The sequence below is a fragment of the Anneissia japonica genome, unplaced genomic scaffold (assembly GCF_011630105.1).
Source record: "Anneissia japonica isolate Jap-2015-1 unplaced genomic scaffold, ASM1163010v1 scaffold1829_len478734_cov173, whole genome shotgun sequence".
NCBI lineage: Eukaryota > Metazoa > Echinodermata > Crinoidea > Comatulida > Comatulidae > Anneissia > Anneissia japonica.
In genome coordinates this window covers 122,730-146,767 of record NW_022717183.1, presented here as the reverse complement: position 1 = coordinate 146,767, position 24,038 = coordinate 122,730, and the positions used below count along the sequence as shown (strand labels likewise).

Sequence of the window (24,038 nt, the reverse complement as noted above, 5' to 3'; positions counted from 1 at the left end):
TTTTAACATAGAGTCGGTGAGTGAGTTAACTTGACTGATATAATCTCATAACTTAAGGTGTCCTATCAACTGTGTGCACAGTAATAGATCTAATTCATGATTTGCCAGCTAAAACATGCATGTGCTAGTTTTTTTTCCCCTCATCTGAATTCCCCAGAGACGTCGGTCGGAGCTTCACTGTCATGACATAGACAAGCAGGCTAGGAATTATGAAAGAAGGAGTTTACAAACGAAAGCTTGAGGATGCGAGGATTTGCGAGACAATCTATAGGCGGAGTAGGAGGAGTATTCGCGCCTTGTTCACTTCAGTTCTCAAAATTTTGCAAATCATGCCTGAGTTGACGGGTTTGCTCGAGCCATGGCCGCGTCACTTGTCACACAATGAGCTGAGCAACCCCCTCTTTAACGTTTGGTATGTAATCTGTTTTTTCCTCCTTGCGTCTGCAGTCGAATAGCATCATGACTTTCGCTGACGAAGTTGCACGTTTTGTTTGAAATCGAGCCCGTTGCTTTCGCTTTAGTATTAATATGCCCAGCGGATGAATGCTCAAACGACGGTTGTGCAGCATTTTGTGTGACTGTGGATGCCATAGAGTAAATTTACTAAGGCCAAGTTTGTGCTGGATCTTGATCTATGAAAACAAGGAGAAACTTGTGAATTAACAAAGGAAGGAATGAAGAGTCATGAGGGATTCACAGTGAACAAGAACACATACTTAGGCCTATCAATATCAATAGCATTTATAATGATAATATTAATAATGATAATATTTATTGTAAATTTTATACTTAATACAAATATTATTAATAATAATAATAATAATAATAATAATAATAATAATAATAATAATAATAATAATAATAATAATATCCGTTAATGATGATGACGATTCTTTAGTGATAATACAAAAGTAATTATCAATAATTATATTTCTAGCAGTAATATTATTAGGTCTGGTAATAGTAGAAACAATAATATTTACATAATATTACAATTATTATTATTATTATTTTTATTATTATTATTATTATTATTAAATAATAAATTATTAATAATAGGCCTTATAATAAGCCTAATTATATATTAATACTAAATGCAATAGACCCCAGAGTTTTACAATGTTACATATCTGTAACATTCTATATATGCAACTATTCCTGTTTTACGACGACAGTAAATTAAGTATTATTGAAAACATTTATGCGTATAATAAATGTACATATCAGGGCTTGATAGTTATTTCAAATAATATTCGTGTTCTTACTCACGAATTTTATCGTCGTTTCGAGAAATACAGATACGCTGAATAAGAAACATATCAAACATTCTAAAACTTATGGCCGTAGCACTAACGGTATCGTCGTCTTCGTTGGGTAGCGAAAACCCATGACGCGCAGGTGACGCAGCCTTAGAATAATTACGACGATTAGATGACGCGACCCGAGACTACGATGTTGTCTCTGAGGCAGCCTAGTAATTCCATCACGGATAAGACACTTTATTTAGCAAGGGTTCAATATTAATGGTATCTGGTTCTATTTTTGCCACTACTTATCCCGTATGCAATGCAATATCCTGTTCGTGATTAGTTACATACGGGTCGACCGTGGCATTCTAGGCCTCTATGGATCAAGAGTTCCGAGAACTGTACTGTAATAATATCACAAACATAAGATTTAGCTGTGTGTATGAAGTTATAAAACTGGTCCCTGGGTAGGCGCAATATTCAAACTCGAGTAGGCCTATCATTTCTGAGTACCTTAATATCAAAGTTAAAGCCTTGACCAGACCAACAAACTGTATTTGACAAAGACATGTGACATGCCTAAATATGGTCATGATGACATCATATCGTGACCATATATAGGCACAGCATGACTATATATGGGCATACAACAGTTTTTGATAGTCTGGACAGAGTATTTTACACGTAGCTGTGTGTGTGTGTGAAGTTATAAACTCAGACTGGTCCCTGCTTTAAGCGTTATATCCAAACACAGTGCGTTATGATAAACATGTTATTAGAGAGGTGAATTAAGCGATCACCAGAAGTCCCCAGGGTTTAACAAGTTTGAAATTCGTTTCATGTATTTAACCAGATTGGCACGTTTAATGATTTAGTTCTTTCGTTAAAATATTAAAGATAATGATGACGAATATGCGAAAAAAAAGGTGCAGTACCAAATGTTGATGTTTAATGTTCAATATTTATATAGGCCTACGTATATTTATAAAGTAATAATATTAATATTTAATTTTATTTCTATATTATATTAATATTCAGGGTGAGGTTTCGGTAAAAAATGAACCTAGAAGAATCCTAGTACAAGTTGTCCAGGAGTTGTACGACAGAATTTCAACTACAGAATGGAACAGTGATGTACGGAAATGCACAATCGTATTCATTGGTAAGGCTCTTTGACTACATGTTTTCAGTCCTTAGGCCTCATTTAGATTCTCCATGTCTGCTGCGTAGAACTGTAAACACAATATAGACAAAAAGACCTAGATAAATAGTAAGAGTGCTTGAATAGAAATGTGTGATGTCATTATTGTATCACGACACGAAAAGTTCATTTTTCAGTTGGACGAATAATAGTTTCTCTGGCGGCGGGGTTTTAACCTGCAACCCTTTCGGTAAACAATGCGAATACATACATATAGGTCTACATACCCACATACATACATAAATAAATAGGTAATTATTATATAAGCCTATATAATGTAATGCGCATCAATTATCTAATAAAACTCTTACTAATATCTTCAATCTATTTTTAGATTTACATCATCGTGTATTTTGACACCTGTAAATAAGTTTTGAATAATTAGGACATAGGACACTTGTGACATGGAGCATACGTTCGAATGTTTTGAAAAGCAGGCATATTGTATTATATGCAGTAAAGTGCTTCTAAATACGTTTTGGTATTTCGTCTAAACATTATTTATTTTTTTTGAAGAGAATAGTTTCTACGTTACTTCATGAATAGCGCCACCTATAGTAGTTTGGAGTTTTAAGGACCCAAAACTTTTAACTGATTTGAGTGCTTTCGATCGAGTCTTATTGATAAACTCGTTTCATTATTGCCGACTGGAGCTTGTTGGGATGCCTAAAAATGTCCAAATTACAACTGCTTAACATATATGATTTGTTTCATTTTAATGTTGTTTGCTTTATGTTCTTAGTTCATTCTTTCTCAGTTCCGCTTGCTAACACATTTCACGAGAATTTTTTAAAATCCACAACTATCCAACTAGACATTCTTCTGACTTCCATAGCCATTTCCACGCACAAATTCTCATCACACACTATCTTCGTTACTGGTCCAACATTCTGGAACTTGTTACCAGTGTATCTTAAGAACTGCACAGAACTTAACACATTTAAAACAAACCTTAAAATTCATATTTTTCAGATACTATTACTCATAAATTTAATTATACACCGTAGTTAGGCCTATCAATATTTTAATTTTTTTTCATTTTTGCTATTATTTGTATGACTGCGTGTCATGTTTACAAGCTTTGCTTTTTTGGTTAAATCATATATAATAAATAAATTGGAATTGAGTCACACTTTCAAAGCCATTTAGATAAAGGTACTCCGCGGGTAGACAGCTAGTTGGTCGTTAGGATTTAAGGGGTGTCAGAGGGTCAGACTTTTTGTCTTTCTTACCGAAATTCTGTGTAGAATTAACCTTTCCGCTAAGCCCCGCCCCTTAGATATTGTTGCCAAATTCCCACACACCGATAGTGTAAAACATACGCAAACACGTGCGTTTATTGGACAACACGTGTGTTTGTAGGACACGCGCGTACTCTTGGCACTTTTCTGATTAGGTGTTAAGTTTGATTGACACGCCTTTGTTTGCTCTGTCCACACTCAAATTTTCCTTGACAAAAAAAACCGGTTGTATGCCCTTATATAGTCATTATGTGCCTATATATGGTCATGATGTGATGTCATCATGACCATATGTCACATGTTTTTGTCAAATAAAATTTGGTAGTCTGGACATAGGGCTGGAGAAACGTAAAGACGTCCTAAGTCCCGTCAAAATAAGTTTTTTAACTATTAGGCCTAGACTATATGTAGCTTTGGCCTCTCTACTTTTATGTTGGCCCTGGTTAACCTTTTGTGCAAAAATTAACATTTTTTTAGAATTGTACATGTGAGTGATCCCAAATGTATAATCTATGTTATGCATTGTAACGCGTCATTAAATGTTATTATATGACGCGTTATAAATTCAGCAGCGTGTGAGCAATTCCATATGTTTAACGTCTGTCAATGTAATGCGTCATTAAATGTGGCGATGACGCGTTGTGATTACATGTCTTATGTTCACCAATGGCCATTCTGCACCTTTGTAGCAATTAATTGCTTCACTAACCGTAGCTGATTTTTGCTTGGTACATTTAAATTCAATGTCCATTTAACATCGGTTATTGAATTGTGTTATTATCAAAATTGTTGTGATCTATGACTGTATTCGACTCGTTAGTCTTCTAAAATAAGATCCTGTAGGCCTAATATGTATAATTTGCCGGGTATGCGGCTCATTGGGGCCTTAGCGGGATATTAACATCCCTCCCTCATTAATACATACTTGGGTTAGGAAGGGACGGGATATTTTGTTCACTTTGTATTTTCTAATGTGTAGGCCTACGTTGTGCTGCTTGTTTGGCGGATAATAACCCATGGTTTCTGTAGCAATGAATAATTGAATTTTGAATCTGCAGGCCATTTATAAATTATTTAGAATTTGGAAAATAGTATATTAAATCCAGTTGCTTTATTATTTATGTTCATGTAACATGCAGTAGCAATTTTGTTTTATTATCGCCAGTGAGCTATTTACGCTTGTTATTAATTACAATTTTCCTCTGCTTTGGCATTATTCAATGCATTCTTTAATGAATAGGGTATAAAGGAAACGCTACTAATAATGATAATAGTAATTAATATATAATTAAAGGTAAACATTAGTAGCAACGGTAACACAATAAGAAATAACAGCTGTTGTGTTAGTATTATATTAAATATGAGTCGTTACCAAGTCTGTTGTGGTAGCGTTTTTTTAAATATGAATCGTTACTAAGTTGTTGACCTTGGGGTCAAATGTAATTAGGCTATATCGTCTGCTTGATAGCATTATTTAAAATTTAGTTTCGACGTACAGTATTTTGATTTTTTTTTAATATGCCTGCTGAATAGTGAAAAAGTGAAAAGGAAGTACGAAATGAAACCATGACAGACAGTCAGCCATAATGCTTTTTTAGCTAAGATAAACCGTTGATGCACTGCCAGATACGCGTACTTCGTCAGCACATCAAGATTCGGCCTAATACTCCAGCGATGATACTGCAGAACGTGCGACACTGATTATGCTGAGAAATCGTGCTTAGGCTACATTGCATCTACCCCAAACGACGCTTCTGTTGAAGTTTGTCATCGTACTTCGTTCAATACTGTAAATCCAATCTAGAATATGCCTATTCACAGTTAACCCCGGTTAATAATTTACCAAAAACGCATTGAGATGGTGTTAAGCTTATATAGACTACATACTCATACCTACACCAAAGGGCCATATACAAATCCGATTGCGTTCGATATCAACACATTGGCAGGCCACCCTCTATATCACTAAAATATTAGAAGTGGAATATTCAATCGGTTATAGATGGTTATAGCGTGTAACTATTTCAATTACATAGTAATAGTCCTACGAAGTTCAATTTTATTTTGTCATCAGTAAAACAGAACACTCCATATTACTATTTTTAGCATAGTCTTTTACCGGGAGCTTTTTTTTTTTAAATTATATTATTTATTCATTTATTGATGTATTACAAATATATGACAAAATATATAAATATACAAAGAAACGTGGGAGGAGCTTGTCTGGACACAAACATTGACCAAACTAAAACAATCGTTTAGAAATAGAGATGAGAAAATCCAAAATTCTATCTAAGAATCACCACCAGTTATGACTCAAAAGTACTACTTGTTAAGCTCTTTGTTTATGTTGAATTCTAGTTTAGTATTGGTAGATACTGTTGTTAAGCTTAGTCTAAATTGATTTTGTTTTCTACAACTTAAGCACTTTTTTCTTTTTGTTTTTTTTTCCCGTTATTCACTTCTTAAATATTTCTTAATTTAAGAATGAATGCACCACTTAATTGTGTGTTACCACTGTTACAAAAGTAATTGTCGAATAAATATTATTATAGTACTGGTTTTTTTTTCTAATACAATCAATAATAATAATAACAATACAATCTCTGATTGTATTTTCTCTATGCTCATACTAAATGCAGTTAAAATACTTGGTCTTTTTTATGCTTATTACTGAATTTTTTGTTTTATTATGTTTGTCAGTGTCAGTGTTATTGTTTTATAGTAATATAGGCCCCACATGTTATTTTGTTTTAATGTACGTCTTCCGAATTATGTACTTCATATGGTTTTCCTTATGAAAATATGATGAAAATGTTTACGTTTTTGTGTTCTTCTTTCTAGTCTGATGTTGTGAGTTGATTCGGGAAGTTCAGTCCATGTGATTTTTAATTGTTTTGTTTAAGCAGGACCGTTTTGCATATAAGCCTATCTACTGATTGGGTTTTCAACAAAATTTTAAAAAGAACAGTTAAATATTTAATTTATAATTCTACTATTGTTGCCTGGTGTATGCAATTTTCTGATTTTGCGCTCGATTAAAAACATTAAACGGGCTAAAATTTACATGGTTATTTTAAATAATTTTTGAACTTTTTTGGATTAAAGAATGATCCATGGTTAGTTATGTTTGTATTATATTGTACACTGCTGTAGCCGACAGTTGACTTTAAACTCATACCAGTCAATCTATGTGCTGCGAATTGAATTTTGAAATAAGATTAGAAACCTTGAAAAACAACACCTTAATTGCTTTCTAAAAAAAAACAATTCGAAAGGTTCCATGTACAGACAATTAATATTATTGAAACAATTTATACAGTACTCTGCAGTACGCGGGCCTTAAATTATTTTTTAATAACATAGTCATTTGGAACGCTCTGTTGTCAATTACCACAGATAATATTTGACCAAGTAATCATTTCGTAATGATGATTGTGGTAGGAATTGGCCATGATCGATGTCATATGCTGAGGCTTGAGTAATTGTTCTTTGTAGTTCCTCACATGGTCTCGATCGGACGATGATTACTAATAATAAATGGTATAGTTTTTTCGAACCTCTCCTGTTAAGACGAAAGACACATAACAGGGATGATCGTAGAGTGCTTATGTACCGCATTAGTACCAAGTCCACTGGACTTAGCAAGTTGGTTATCGGACTTGTTGGTTGGATAATATAATAATAACAATAAATTGGCCTACTCCAAAACTGGATCTGGTAGCAGTAGCAGGAAGATCTAAACCAAAGTAGACTATTTTCTTTTTACAATGTTATTCATACTAATAATATAAATACATTCAATGTCAAAATGTATGGTAATAAATAATTGTAAAACATTTAAATGTTATTACAAAAAACATCAATATTGTGCCTATAATCAACGACTGTAATTTCACCCATGCTATATTCATTTAAGTTTTTCATATCACTTTGACCGTGTTCCTACTTATAGAACTTATCGGCCTATTTTGGTATTATTATTTATTTATTTATATATTTTTATTTATACATTGCATCATTTAGTTTTTTTTTATATTATCATTATTAATGTTTATAAGCTTATATATACATAGGGATATATGTATATAGTAATAATATGTGTGTGTATATGTATGTACGGAATGATCATTCACTTAGGACTGAAATGAAAGAATGTATAAATATCCAGCTTGATTTAGTCTTATATTTGTATATATTGGTAACTGTTACTAATTACTGTATTACATATCATTTGGTGTCGTTATTGATCGTATTTTCACTTACCGTAACCCCTGCTACCATCTGGAAGCTCTTGAAGAGTCAATCGGTGTTACACTCGTATTGTGTCAACCGCAAACCTAATGCGTTTTGTTTGGAAATTTTCTCTTAACAAAAGACCAGTACCGTTTTTTCTACATAAGATCAAACTGTTCTATTTTTCGCCCTCGAGTTAAGTACGTAAGAATAAGTAGCAACTTATGTTTGCTTTTCAGTCTTAGTTTTTCGTGCGGCAACTAAAAAGCCAGACTTTTGCTATTATTTGTTTTAAGAGAAAGTTTTCACAAAAAAGATCTAGCGTAGTTTCCCAGAGGAAAAGCAGTATGTTGGTTTATTCAATGAGTATCTTTCTGCGATTAAAAACCATTCAAAATAATACCCTATACAAATCTACTGAAGCACAATGGAGTGAAGTTAGGCCCTAGGAGCGATTTTCTTGAGTTTGGTCGATTACCCTGCGCGTATTCACCATCTACTCTTTTTTCCGCAGGTGTTAATTTGTGACACCGATCCTTTAGTTCTATTTTGTAATACAACTTGCTGGACAAATATTGAGAAATGGAGTTGACGTGTACTTGAGTATATTTCCCTTTCTGTGTTATAGGCCTTAGTTGTATGCAACAACGCAATGAATGTAGATCCATTACGAAGTTAAAATAATATCAATTGCCTCCGTGATGAACCCCGAGGCACGAGTTTTCCTGGGTTTTGTTATTAACCTCACGATTTTGACCTTTTACCTTAAACGACTGACATACAGAGTTTTTTAAACTTAGTATAGTTTTTTGTATCGTTTTGTTGCAGACTATCGGCGACCCTGGGGCAACAGTTTGGCGGTCTTTGTTAATCACATCTTTATGATTATATCCTCGCAGTCCATTTTTTTTACCTTAAAACACCCAGAAATTTCGAGTTTTTTTCCTATGTCTTGTTAGATATTTTGTCCTCGTTTTGTTCCAGAACGTAGTCACTCGTAGGTGCAAGGTGCGCTGTAACAGTACCCATGTTAATTTTAACATATTGCTTTGGAATGAGAAAGAAAATATGTTGGTAGTACCTATTGGCTTTCGGTCTAGTCGGCTGAATCAACTGCGTTCGTGTACCCGAAGGGATCTCTTACACGGTTTATGTTTTGAATTACACTGCTCACCACGCTAATGGTCAGTTTTCCTGGCATTTCGTGTGTGTCCGAGAAACTTATCTGTGGTCAGCTAATGGATTGTGAGAGTTATTGCTATGTTATTTCGTTGGTGTCTAACATTCAACAGCCTCGTCACACTAAAATAAAAACAAAGTAAACGAAACCAAATATGGTTGTTGACAATAGCGTCGAGCCCTGGCGCAGTTGTTAACAATTACACCGCGTAATAATATCAATATACAACACTTCTCACTAAACACTGGAATGTGTTTAATCTAACAAAGTAATTTTCAATTAAGGAATAATTTCATATTTATATTGTGCATATTTGTTTTCAGCCTCGGTGGAATATATTTAACGATAGATGATGACAAGTTATTGAGAATATTTATTATTAGTATAATAATTTAGCAATGTAAAAATATAATTTTTCTCGTATTATATTTTTATTTATTACCTCTTCTTTTACAAGACAAGAAAATCCTGCAGAAATACGAACATTCACGGAAGAAATGAGTTCGCGTGTGCTCAGTCCTGGCTAAGATAAGACCTATTAATGAGTATATACGTATGACCATCTTAAAAGAGATCAAGATAGAGAAAGGCCGTCCTCCTACCCTTAAAAAATAGAGATGAGAATTAGTCATAGACAATGTTTTTTTTTTCGTGGGGTGTGGGGTGGGATTTTATCCTTAGAAGACTCCCGCTCTATATATCAGATTTTGCTTTATTTTTTTTAATAATGTATACATTTTAAAAAAATCTGGAAAAGTCATCGTCCTAGTCTTTAAAAAATAAAGATGAGAATCAGTCATAGGTAATGTTTTTTTTCTCTTTTTTTAGCGTTGGAAGACTCCACTCCAACCAAGTCTGCTAAATTTGTGAATTAAAATTGCTACGACATATTAATAAATTAACAATAAATACTGTAATTCACTTCACTAAACACTAAACACTAAATCCATGTTTAATTCTATTATAATTTATTATTATCTATTATAATCTATTATTATCTATTATAATCTATTATTATCTATTATAAAAAACCTTGGTTAGTTAAAGTAACCTATTACGATTGTTAGTAAACTGCGGTATTCAGTTTATTACATATTCATGAGATGTTAAATAGAGACCAAGATTACATTTAATTGAATTAAATGTATAGGTCTGGGTAATTGACAAGACAAGGATATATTTGGAGAGAGAAATAATGCGGAAAATGAACACTCTTCTATGGACTGCGGACACCTGTAGCTAAGGGCCTTGGTCCTTTGTGGGTTTTATTGCTTAAAAGCAAGGTATTGCTTGAAAGGTAAATAGGTGAAAAATAAAAGGATTCTTTGAATCTATTATCTGTATGAATGGGCAGATTAGCCAAGGTAAATGTACCCGTCGGTAAAGTACAAAGTTTACCGTTTCCAAGGCCCACAATGGGCGACATTTAGCAAGACAAACTTCGCCATTCATCGCTTTTCAATTGAGCTTTTAACTAATTTTGTTATGTGACTGAGCGCAATAATGTTAGTGGTGCATTTTGGGGTTTCAATTAAAGGCAGCCTGTCAGTAGTGTAGAAAAGGTGTTAGGTTAAATTGGTTATAATCCGCGAGTATTCTAAAGATGGGCCTTCATCGATTCAATGGACCCGGCTATCCTACTTCATGAACTCCAGTAGTTAATACTGAAGTCAAACTTATTTAGGCTGTAGTAAGCTCAGTAAACATCATATATATTATTGACCAACCTACATAAATACCGTAAAAATACAGATGTCGCGCGCAAGAACGTCCCGTAGGCCTGTGCGGCATTATACGGTACAGTACTGTACATACAACCGTATTTCTCATCTTATTTATAAACCTTATGTTTTTTAACCGCCTCGTTTTTAAATTTTCACTTTACTTTTTCACACCAAATACCAAAAAATCCCTGCAAAATATTTTTGAAAATCCTTAAATTGATATCGGCCTATTCGCGCGCCAACGTCCAAGTCATGTACACTACGTGTGCATGATAGTCCAGTTTTTTTTGCCTGTCTCTTATACACATCTAGATGTGTATAAGAGACAGGTATTATTATGTAGACCTATTACATAGGTCTATGCATGTGACGAACATATAATAATTATTTAATTTATTAATATTGTATCATTATGTTAAGGTTTGGTGCCTTTAATGGGAACTATTTTCATGTTTTATTTTCTGCCAATGTTACTAAGCCCGAATGAATTAGCTTTTTGATTTTAACGTTTGAAACAAATTAACTTTTTCCCCATATAAAGAGAATCAATCTTATTAAATACAGTAACATTGATTTACTGAGGGTAAACTTGAAATGTTTTCTTTGTCATTGGCCTATGATGTAATATACATTGGGAGTGCATTGTGTACGGGTATGTAATAATAATATAATGGTATTTTTTAATGATTTTAACCTTAATTGAACTTAAAACTATTATTATATCATTTATGTCACCAATATTTTTTTTATAAGAATTATATTTTTATAAATCTTCGTAAATAATGATAAATTTTAATTATATGAATGAATTTTTTTTTACATTTAGAAATTGCCTGTTCTAGGAGTTTTATAACATTTTTGTAAATAGTAATTATGGATAACACATTGTTTTTGTATATATAATGATAATGATATTCTTAATTTTAATCGGCTGTTTTTTTTTTTGTTTCTCTATCTTTGAATGCCTGTTTGTGTTTTATTTCTTACTCTGAATATTTTGTATTATCCAATCTGTTATACGATTGCAATAAAGTTCGTCCTGCCTAATTAATATATACCGTACCATATATATATATATATATTCTCATTGTTTTTATATCATATCATAACATTTTGCAAGATATATTTATATAGGCGTATATACGCATATATGTTATATACATATGTTGATTTATTTATACATACATATACATAAGTATATATATATATATATATATATATATATATATAAATGTTGAGATGTTTAAAAAGTGAGTTTTTAGTTTCGTCTTGAAAATAGCAATATTATGTTATTAAGCCTATATTGTTAATATAGGCCTTTCGTTTACGTTTATCATTTTATTTTATAACAATATTTACAATACTCGTATTCCTGACCGCGGATCTAACGTCTTAATTAATCTAAGAATTCACTAACTGTTGTCATTAGGGGAAGAGGTAATCGAACATCGCTTTCTCTAACAACACAAGTGTTATTATTTTCAATTAGCTTCAGCCGTATACTGTAATTGATTGACGGAACCGCAGTCGTTCCCATGCGTTGGCCTACCGTATGCATTATGTACTAGACACCTTTATCTTAATGACCATTCCAAAAGCATTTACCTAGGCTTTAACCTAATGATACAATAATAAATAGAATAATTATCCTGATTTGTTCATCACAAAGACATGTGTAATAGGCTTATTTAATAGGCGTAATATGTAGCATACGAATATCAATATGTTTGTTTGTGTTATTTGGACAAATAGAACAGATATATTCCCGACGATTTTTTTAAAGCAAAGAATTGAAACTTCTTTTATCTTAACAAATATGGCTGTCATACGCACGCAGCCGTGTATTCCTCGACCAGTCGTTTATGCACATTTGTATTTCTGTAGGAATTTGTGTGTAGGCCTTTTGTAGTAAATTTAAAGTAGTGTAAAATTCTAAAAAGGGGCGGTTCAAACGAAGGAAAATCTAAGGAGACGAGAAATGCGGTTGTATTTTATTTGGCCTTCAGATGTGCTGGGAAATTTAAAAAAAAAAAGTATACGGTACAGGAGCCTACTTGGGTACTTTCCGATCCTGAAGGCAAGATGATACGAGAAAACAGTTTCCTTATTAGGGCGTTATTGTTCTTTCAGTTGGAAAATTTAAATCAGTTCTCTAGACGTGCAAATTGATACTCTGTACCGGTACCTATTAAAAGAATACGCACATAACAAAATCTATATAATTCAATTCAATTCAAAGTGACATATATTTGCGTAGGCCCACGTCTGAAAGTCATAGGTAATGAATATGTAAACGCAAAAACCCCTTAAAGTAGTCGTTGGTTAATGAAGGCATTCTATTTTGAGCTTTCCGATCAAGGTGGGGTACTTTTTCTCTTCTCATTGTCAAGAACGAATCTCTGTGTGTATTGGTTTTTTTTTTTTAAAGAAATATGAATTGCTGTGAATTACATTTGTTATTATAATTATAATATTTATTGTATTAAATGATTGCACTATATATAGCATATAAATTTACTATGAAACGTCTAAAATTCTTTTTTTTTTCCTAATCTGTATTTCAGGTAAACATCTGGACAAAGCCGTTTTGTTGGATTCATTCACTAAACTTCTAATTTGATTTGCACATCAATGCAGGTTCGGATATGCATGTACGAGGTCTATAATATAGGCTACTGTATCACCTTCTTGGCCTACATTATGTACAATGTTGAGTAGTATGAATCAATGATTATCCCAATGACACTGTTAAGTTGCAGTCGCTATCATTTTTCAAACTTGAATTATCGCATGCAAATGCACATGGAAGTAGATTTGATGTGTAAATTCTGTTTAATAATTAGTTTTTCAAAAGAAACGTAAAAAGGAAATATATGCGTCAGATAATTCGAAATATCTTGCCGATGGCAATTTTCTAGCACAAGTTAATTACAATCGAAGTCATGAAAATGGGTGCCTGTAGGCTATATCGGACATATCATGTAAGGGTTTGCAGAGGATTCGATAGGTCCCAGGCGCCTGGTCCACCAAAGTTGACGTGTTTCGGACATCGAGGCCCGGGTACATCATGAATATGTTTCAGTTAACCAAGAACTTTTCAACTTTGAGTTCAAAAGTTGGTGCATCGAACTTTATGTCTCACATAAATGCAATGTACTATTACGACATGTTAAAACTTAACATCGTAAACTCGTTGATTGTCCCTGAAAACTTGGGATTCTTGAATGGATTCGATTGAGCCAGTGCAGTGGTGTATCTAGGAGTTTTGAAATGGAAATGGGGGCGGGGGCTGATGGGGGAGCGAAGGTGAAGTAGGGGGATCGATGATTGGGTGAGGGGTGCCAGCTCGCAAAATAAAGTAATTTGTGGTGATTACTTGAGCATGACGGAGGGGCCGACTGGGGAAGTATTTTTTGGAAGGGCATGCGCCCCCCCCCCCCCCCCCCCCCCCCCACACAAACCACACACACCTAGATACGCCACTGAACCAGCGTTCATCATATCCTACATATTTAGATATATCGAGATCATGTAGAGGATGACAAAAATGTTAAATGAAGTAATTTTATGAAGGTGAATGGCTTTATGAGAAAAAATTCACTGCAGCTGTAACATTCAAATTTGTCTAAAACGAAAAATGTTTAATAGTATACTTATTCCTCCATGGTTCAACTGTCTACTGACGTTCTGACGACGATACTATGTAGTCATAGTGAGTAGTGGAATTTCTCAGCCTGCTCTAACTTCGTAAGAATATCTACTGTAATTAAAGACAAAAACAATCTTACCATTTGTTTATATGACAGGTTAAGACGATATAGATTGTCGTGTAGAATAAAAAAATTGTCGGTTGGAATGGCATTAAATTTTAATTAAAAAATTTAAAAAGTATAACAAACATTTTTTTTTTAATTTATTTATTTTGATGTACAAGTTGTGTTTTTTTTTCTCCTGTACAAACAAAAAATGCTACAAAACTAGACACATATTTTAGGTCTAAAATAATGGATATGGTTTCAGCTTTAAATAACCATGCCATATAAAGATGTACTGTATGTTTATCTTTCAAAACCGTAGGCATATTAACAATGCCATAAATGAATTGGTAGTAAGGTTTCACCAATTTTCAACACAATACGTCATTGAGAAATGATTTACGACACGAGGAAACCGTTTCCACGCATTATAAATTAAGATGAGACATTGTTTACTTCAGTCGGCTATTTCTTACAATTGAAAGTATTGTAACTTACTGTAATTATAAATTGTATTATTTAAAATTATAATAATTTACTGAGATCGGGCTGTGACGGTCAGAGTAATCTCAACCAAATAAAATCTAGACAAAATCTGTTTTCACTGGAAGTGCTGCACACGGTGTTAAAAAATTTATTTTTGAATAGGCCTATTATCGATTTTTGATAATACGAATATGCCTAGTCTACTAATATTATTTCAATTTGATTTTCATAGCCCCCTCCCCCAACCCGATATAGAGAATTGTAGTAAATCTGAATTTTTATATGAATAAAATTTAGTCTATATAAGCTATAAGTGAGCAAAAATATGCATAACAACAATAATAGATCTCTAAGTTAACCCCAAATAACACCCACAAATAACACTAATGCAAGTACCCGAATAGTGTGTTTAGAAACCCTCTAATTCAGAGACCACTTTTTCAAAGAACTCAAGTAACAATCTTTTAACGCGCATATAACCCTCTAAGCGGAGACTAAACCCGGGACCACTTTAAATTTTGAGGTCCCAGAGGTGGTGTTGAATTGTAATTTGAGAGCGGATTTATTATAAGTAATATTTCGGCAGATTTCGATCTTAACTAGAATGAAGACAGTATGACGATTTCTATGTGCACCACATCTATAATTAGGCCTATTGTAAGAGTTTATAACCAGTAGCGGATTCAATGGCTAGGGGAGCATTTTCCAAAACAAAAAAAATTAATGCAGAGAAAAAACAAAAATTAATTCAAATTTAAATCTGAGAATGCATTTTCCGGCCATAAAGAAATGCCATAATTATACATTTTCGTACCTCAGACCCAACCATGTTGAAGCTCAGGCGGTGGTCTGCATCCTCCATCTTTGAAAGTCCCCTGTAGTTCGAATTCCTGGATCCGCCACCGATAACATTTATTCAAGACCCATAACAATCATTTGTAATACCTTTTGTAACAAACACAAAAACTAGATCTCTTACTTTCGCAATTTTTGTTCATAAATTTGACAATAAAATCAACTGGTTAACATGAAAGTGCACTTTTAGTAACGGATCTATAAAGTGATAGTAACTACAGTAGGACACAGTCAATTGCCTAAGTTAGTAACGCATGCCGCGTTAAAGATGTTAGGGAAACACGATCGATTACCCAGTTTGTAACTATAAAATCCGCTTATATCGCAACAGATTTTAAAGTTACAGGCCTACTTTCTGTATTGAGGGAATAAACGGGGTAAATAATATTTTTAACTTTTGAAGTAGTATGTTGTTTGTTTAGTTTCACTTGAAAATTAGATCCGAGATATATTTTCTTCGCCCGTTAACAAAAGGAAAAGTTGCAAATGATAATGTATTTTTCGCGGTACACACTTAAATTTGATTGTCTGGTACTAAAAGTGTGAAACAATTTAAGAAGTTCAACAGTAACAGGTATATAGTCTAAATTAGACTGACTTGTTCGTTCTTTGTCTCATTAGAGTTGGAAATTGATTAGATTTATTAAAAATGAAAGTTTGAGTGGGTTTCCAGATTTGAAAACGTAGTATAATTTTAAAGTAACTTCACCCTTCGAAGTCGAAATTGTTCCAAAATGACGTAGTGTGATGGCGCTGTACCTGTCAAAAACATGTGTTGCAAAGCTGAAAACAGTTTACTGCTATGTTTATCTGATTACCAACTCATGAATACCAAATCGAGTACCGGCATTTGATTATGACGGTTGTAGCGATGTAGAATTACAAAACCCGGGCTTAGCACCGTTTATGTTGCCTTTGTTTGATGAGCAAATCACCTAATTATCCAAGGGGGCGGTTCACAGGCGGTGAAACACTTTTGATATGGTAATGAGGCTGACGAAAGGCTAGCTAATGGCTGAGTATTTTGTCACGTGCTATTTCTAGTGAAGTCCCACAACTCTCTGACAAAGCAAAGATAGGAAGTTATCAAGAGTGCGACAGGCGCATTTATGTCGAATTCTCTCCACTGATTAGAGTGGGTGGCCAATAGTCGCGATTTACCGTAACTTTACATATATGAACGAATTAAAAACCAACCTGACATCTGATTGAAATTATTTTCTGTCGGGTGTTCGTAAATTCTTCTTGGGTAGAATTTTACAACATTTTCATAACTCCTGGGCTGCAAAGAGACAGATTAATAGTTTTCGCTTCTCGGACATCCTGTTAACCATCTCAAAGGAAACAGCAATTTGTCAGCTATCCGTAATTCATGTTACCGCAGGTACAAAATCGGAGCCCAAACGCATCGCCTGATTTACCCGACATGACTATCATTGTATCAGAGAGTGCAATGGATGAGGAGGCTAAGTCCCACACTCTAGGCCAAGAAGGACTTTCATTGGAGAGAAAGCTAGATAACATTATCGATGGTTCGCCTCATTCTCTGGAATCACAACATATTATCGTGGATGAGAATCGCAGCGATGGAGATGACTTTATAAGTTGTAATGAAAAGGACTCGATCGAGATGAAAGAAGACGAACTTGACAAAGAAATGAACGATGCAGAAGATTTCAAAGATCAAGATGATGATGACATTGCTAAGGAGCGAGACAAAGACGGACAAGATACGGGAGACAAGAAAAAGTCAAACTTGGTGAAACCACCGTATTCGTACATTGCTCTTATTACCATGGCTGTATTGCAGTCTCCTCAAAAACGACTCACTTTGAGTGGTATCTGCGAGTTTATAATGAATAGATTCCCTTACTACAGAGAACGATTTCCAGTTTGGCAGAACAGTATTCGTCACAATCTATCATTAAATGACTGTTTTGTGAAGATACCAAGAGAACCGGGTAATCCCGGAAAGGGCAACTATTGGACCCTCGATCCAGCTAGTGAGGACATGTTCGACAATGGTTCATTTTTACGGAGGAGAAAACGCTACAAACGTCAACAACATGATTTGATGTTAAGAGATCATCCGTTTATGACCCACCCCTATGCCCATCACCTAGGCCTCGGTATTCACCACGGGATTTCTCAACATCACCCTATGATGCCGTATCATTATATTTCCCCACTACCACCGCCAGTGCCTCTACCTCTTCCGCCTACGTTGAGCGGTATTTCCCCGTTAACTATGAGCTTTTTACCCGGTCCACCGTGCACAGTCGGCCTACAGTCGGTACCGGGTTCAACGTTGACAACTAATACAAGCTCAAGTGCAAGACAGGGCTTTTCAATAGACAATTTACTTGGACTGAAAAATTCTAATTCACAGTCATCGTCATCAACAACTTTACCCTCAAATAGCGTTAGTGTTGCTTTCCGTCCTCCATCAAGCCTACACTCGCCACTTCGAAGTATTGGTGCTCCCCACGCTACAAGCGCTTTTTCAGCACCGGTAAACTTTGCTTCAGACTTGGAAAAGTGTAGGCAATGTGTACAGTGTACAGGCGCCGCATCGCTTTGTACTTGGAGATGTTAGTGTATACTGCATAGCAAACCCGGACATAAGGCTTATCTTCTGCTAAGCATTCGAAGGACTACAACAAAAGTAGCCAGTACTTTAGCCGGCCTAGAAAACATTTCAACCAGAACATAAATGTGAAACCAGTAAATTAACATTTTGCTTAACAGTTTTTATTATATGTATGACTATTGACAAAATTTCGTTGACATGGAACGGAGTATTTTTACGGTGAATAAGCCTAGACATCGATACCCAGTTTAGAGGCAAGTTTTTGCAATTCATTTGTTTTTTAACGATATTAAATTATATTAATAAAAATATAATGCCAAAGCGTTTACCGGTACCAATTCAAGTTAAAAGTCACAATAATTTACTATTTACAAATACTGCTCAGGTACTATGCTAAAGAATACAATAGGCTACGACCTAAACTTAAATTTCCAGAACGAATCTGTACTTCGAGTCTGAACCTTAAAAACTCATTTCTGTCAAACAATTAAGAAGAGTTTTGAAAATGGACAATGGACAACAAAAGTACTTATTTCTTGTTCTATGAAATTTAAGATTGAAAACCCGTGTTTATATAACTAATGTTTAGGTATAGTTTTCAGAGGTCTGATTACATGAGATAGCCCAACATCAATTTAAGGGCACAAAGGGGATACCCGTTTTGGTTACCTTTTTCTAAATCAAGCCATCGACGCTTTACAATGAGCCTGTCAATTTCTGTGAAAATCAAACACTTATTAAAATCGCAGCGCGGTTAAGCGTTGATTGTATACACCGCTTCATATTATCCTCTCTAGACCCTTTGGCAATATGTTGATTCTAATCACTTGAGCGTAAGGGAAACATAATTACAAGTTAATTCTCTAACAATGTCTGAGATTTCTCTATAAAAGCTCAAAAGTTATTCAGTTTATAGTCGTAGTTTTACACCTCTCATCTAGGGGTGAGTAACCTTACAATAAATATAATATATCCTTGTTGAGTTGCCTTGTAATCAGGATATGCCTAGGCCTTGTTTTGTCTTCACAAATTGGCATATCATAATTTCGATATATTTACACTAATTAAGAAACGAACTTGTATTTATAATGTATTACAATGGATAAAACATAAATCGTTGTAAATGGAAGCCTAGTCAATATACACCTTTAAAATGATAATCGTTAAAATGTTTATTGACCTTAGGTGTTGTGCATCGAATTTATCCATATTAAGAAATGGTTTACCGGTATTGATGCTTGGCCTGTACCTATGCGCCATTCGTTGTTATATTATACCATAATGATGTGTTTTTAAGTTATTAAATCGTTGAACTGATTATAAAAAAAATGACTTTCACTATTTATATTACTATAAAATTGATATGCAATGTATGGTGAAATTTGTGATTTTAAAAATTGTAAGTTTTGTCTCAACGAAATATTGTCTCTAGTACTAAATACAACTGTAATGGTAAGACTGTTAATATGTTAGCATTACGGGTGTGTCGCTGGATAACCATGTGTTGTCCCACCGAATATACATTTGTTTGTGTTTGTTCACAAAAATAGACCTAAATTAGTATATAACACGTGGTAATGGGGACCATGTATTAATGTATGTATATATTTATTAACGCTAGAAAAGACTAAAGTAAGGTACACTTTGTGTCTGAAATGTTGTATAGGTAGTGTGGTTACTGTACTTATCATTGTCATACACCGATGGTGATTGTTTTAATAACCTACCATTTCTTCATAATGATGTTAATAATTAATAGTTGTTCGACAATTGTGGATGGACATATTCGTTTAAATGTCTGAATTCATGTTGCATCCTAAATTATGAAGATTGTAAATTATTTGTGCAATTATTATGACAAAAAACAAGTATTAATTAGTCGTAGATTATGTATGTATGTATGTATGTGTCAGGAAGGAAATCCAGATGAGAAAAGCTTCGTAGAATATACGTTTGTATTGAAAAGATCTCGGATTGTGTTGTCTTCATTTAGTGTTCGGTTGTTAATTCGTCCAATTTGTCATTTTAAAATTTTAATCCTTCAATTTATTGTAACTAAACCTCCGTACTACTTTCCAAGTAGGCCTGTGAGAGGCTTAAGCCTGTCTCTTATACACATCTTTTCGTTGACATGGAACGGAGTATTATATATGTGTGTGTGTGTGTGTGTGTGTGTGTGTGTGTGTTTTATATAGGCCTGTATATACATATATAGGATGTATATGCATTTATATAGGCCTATAGGTATATACTTCAATATAAGTTATACTTATATCTGGGTATGCAATAGAGTTATAGGAGTTTTATCATTCTATGTGTTCACATAGGCCTATATATGTGTTAATTATGTATATAGTATTGTTTTTATATAGGGGCCTATTCTTTTATTTACTTTTTGTTTCTACATGTTATTACATAGACCTACACATCTACTCTAAAGGAAACTATTTAAATCAAACTGAATAGTATGCGTTATATATTGTAAATAACAGATTCAAGAAACGACAAGTAAAGTCTTAGAATCAAACGTTAAGGGGAAAATCCACGTAAGCTTACGCCTAAATAATTAATAGGCCCTAACAGAAATATCTGACAATTCCAGGTATTTGTCAATGGAAAACTGACTAATACCAAAACTACAGGGCCTAAATAATAACACAAACTGCACATCTCATCTCACATCATTAATCATTATTTAAATATATATATATATATATATATATATACTTATATATATGTATGTATATATAAATCAACATATGTAAATAACATATATGCGTATATACGCCTATATAAATATATCTTGCAAAATGTTATGATATGATATAAAAACAATGAGAAGACGATAAAATTAAGGAATATTATATTATTGTCCACAATACAACGAGATGCAATTGAATTATGATCCAAGTGCTTAAACATTGGGTTAAAAAGATATATATATATTTATATATAAATATATATATATACACTTATATATATGTATATATAGGCCTATATATATGTATGTATATAAATCAACATATCTAAATAACATATATATGCGTATATACGCATAAATACGGTACCTTGATATATAAAAACAATGAGAAGACGATGGAATCAAGAATTTTTTTTATTGTCCACAATACAACAAGTGTGTGTGTGTGTGTGTTTGTGTGTATGAATTATATAGCGTTATGAATAAGGCTGTACATTATAGCCTTTGTGTTGTGTCATGCCGGTCAAGGGAAAAGCACCCGACAACGAACTCCGAAATACTAGATGATGATAAAGCACTATACTCTCACCATTCGACGGCCTTTAACATTTCGCTTTATTTTAATTCACAATTATTTGCTACATTGCCTCTGAATTATCCACATTATCCACAACGTTTACTCTTGTCATGCAAAATCACAGTTTGACTTACAAGGAAATTCATCGGTGAAAAATTCAACAATAATATTGTTTTTTACTGGTTTGTAAGCCATACAGTAGGAATATTATCAATATGTTTATCCAACAACAGAAGTAATTATTTCTCTACGGATTTTTTTGTTTTTCGATATGAAGATAGGTAGCTTGGTAGGCCTAGTTAAGGCGTTTGCCTTTTCCCAGGGTCATATGATGAAATCCTGTAAAACACCAAATATTTTTTTCTTAAGATTATAACTTAACCGCTCATCGTAACGTTCCAACATGTACACTAACTAATTGGCGAGTTAGAAATGTAGTATACATTGTAATTGTTGTACCTAATGATGAATATAACAATAACGTTACTTCAGCAGGTTATTCAAATAAATATTTAAATATTTTGTTTGCCTGAAGTCCGATTTTAAAACTCTGACAAGCAAATTAGCTTAAGTTGCTAGAGGCTGTATTATCATAAATATTTACTGTCTGCAAGAAAATGAAAGATACACAATAATAATAATAATAATAATAATTTATATTTTTAGGAACTATACTTATATAGGCCTATCAATGACAACTATTTAAAATGAAGTGTGCGTCTAAAACAAAACAAAGAGTAAAAAATCACATTTAAAACAAAATAATATATACTTAATCTACAAAGAAGTATGGAGAGTTTTACTGCTTAGGCCTAAGTTAAAGCAGACTGGGTACATGATATTACGTTACAGGTGTTTATTAGGCCTACGCGTATTGTCACTGCTATACTGTATTGTTTCCAACAAAATCAAAGACATGTTTTAAGTCATCTAATTGAGAATTGCACCGACTTTGACTTGTATTGTCTTACTCTTCGATTTGATTTAATTGTTATGATTAATACATTATGTATCAAAAAAGGGATGATTGCTTCTCTCCGGAAATTATATAAGTATGTTTTCATAATAAAGATATCCACTTAAACGAGTGTTGGTGTCATTTAATTGATTCAAGTTCCCAATACAACTCAAACAGATATAGTTGTTTATTAGAATTGTGGCAATGCATAGCCTATTGTAATGATACCCGGTGTTAAAAAAACGAAATGTGCCTGATTACAGCTTTTATTACGATGTTTTGGCTTTTTCGCCGCTAGTAGGTGTTACTATTGTTTCACATTGCGGTAACAAGTAATGAATTTATGGGCTTTAGTAACGTTAGTGATTGTCGGAGGGAAAACGCGTTATAAGGTGGACGATGGTGTAACAACGTAGTCACTAGTATTTCAGTGCATCTGTACGCAGTGTGCATTTAGGGAATTTCTTGAACAAGCGTAGATCATAAGTCTTGTCAGATATCATTAGTTAATGCTATTATTCAATCCATTATCGCCGTATCTATTGTATCCTTAGTATCTTAGTATTTCTACTTTATTAGTTTGAGTAAATAGGTTGAGTATGAAGAGTATCAACTTGCATAACACTTTTTTCCGTCCACGTCTATCACACTCCTCTATTTAATTTCTTAAAATAATCTGGTGTAAGACTATGTAAAGCACAATGAATTAGTAATATAATGTAAAGTATATAATGTAAAGTATATAAATTTGACATAACGCAAAAACAAAGTCTCAGTGCGCTAATAAAAATGAAACATAAAGGCGTTATAGTTAGGCTGCCGTTTATCAGAACTAATTACTCAACGCCATATAAATATTTATTTGTCATACCATTATTTTTTATTTTTTAATATGCCTATCTCATATTTTGTGTATATATATTCTATGTCTTATGTTAGTGTGTTTTAATAACATGCAAAAAATAACTGTTTTCATCGATGACAATAAAGTATTATTGATTCTTGATCTAAAGACATACATAGTGTATGCCTACTCTATGTCTATATACGGTATATTTATATACTTGCTTAAGTTTTGCCCATACCTGCTGCCCATAGGTCTAATTTCAATTGTAAAAATATTACCAGAGTTTTTTTTTCTGTCGCGCCTAAGACGATTTGTTCTGCACCATTGACGCGTAAATAACCTAATTCAGTACAATCGTGCAGTTTTGGTTCTTTACTTACCGTACATTTCTTATTGCTTATATGAAGTTGGTTTTTCATGATACAAAATATTCATCTTGG

General features: G+C 33.5%; 2 protein-coding genes across 2 annotated transcripts in view; both read left to right on the top strand.

Moving 5' to 3' along the window:
• Window positions 1–14,697, top strand: part of LOC117110128 (COBW domain-containing protein 1-like) — a 73,881-nt gene extending 59,184 nt beyond the window's left edge. The window contains exons 14-15 of the mRNA XM_033252729.1: window positions 2,286–2,409; window positions 13,394–14,697. The gene's annotated coding sequence lies outside the window, so the exon portion shown is untranslated. The remainder of the gene's footprint in view (window positions 1–2,285; window positions 2,410–13,393) is intronic.
• Window positions 14,698–14,842: 145 nt separating this feature from the next.
• LOC117110127 (forkhead box protein D3-like) lies at window positions 14,843–20,051 on the top strand. The gene has a single exon (XM_033252727.1). It carries the CDS (start codon window positions 17,298–17,300, stop codon window positions 18,519–18,521), a length of 1,224 nt encoding a protein of 407 aa, XP_033108618.1. The 5' UTR covers window positions 14,843–17,297; the 3' UTR covers window positions 18,522–20,051.
• Window positions 20,052–24,038: the final 3,987 nt, after the last annotated feature.

Excerpts from the sequence above, each read along its gene's own strand:
- LOC117110127 (XM_033252727.1), top strand. The coding sequence starts at position 17,298 with ATGTTACCGCAGGTACAAAATCGGAGCCCAAACGCATCGCCTGATTTA.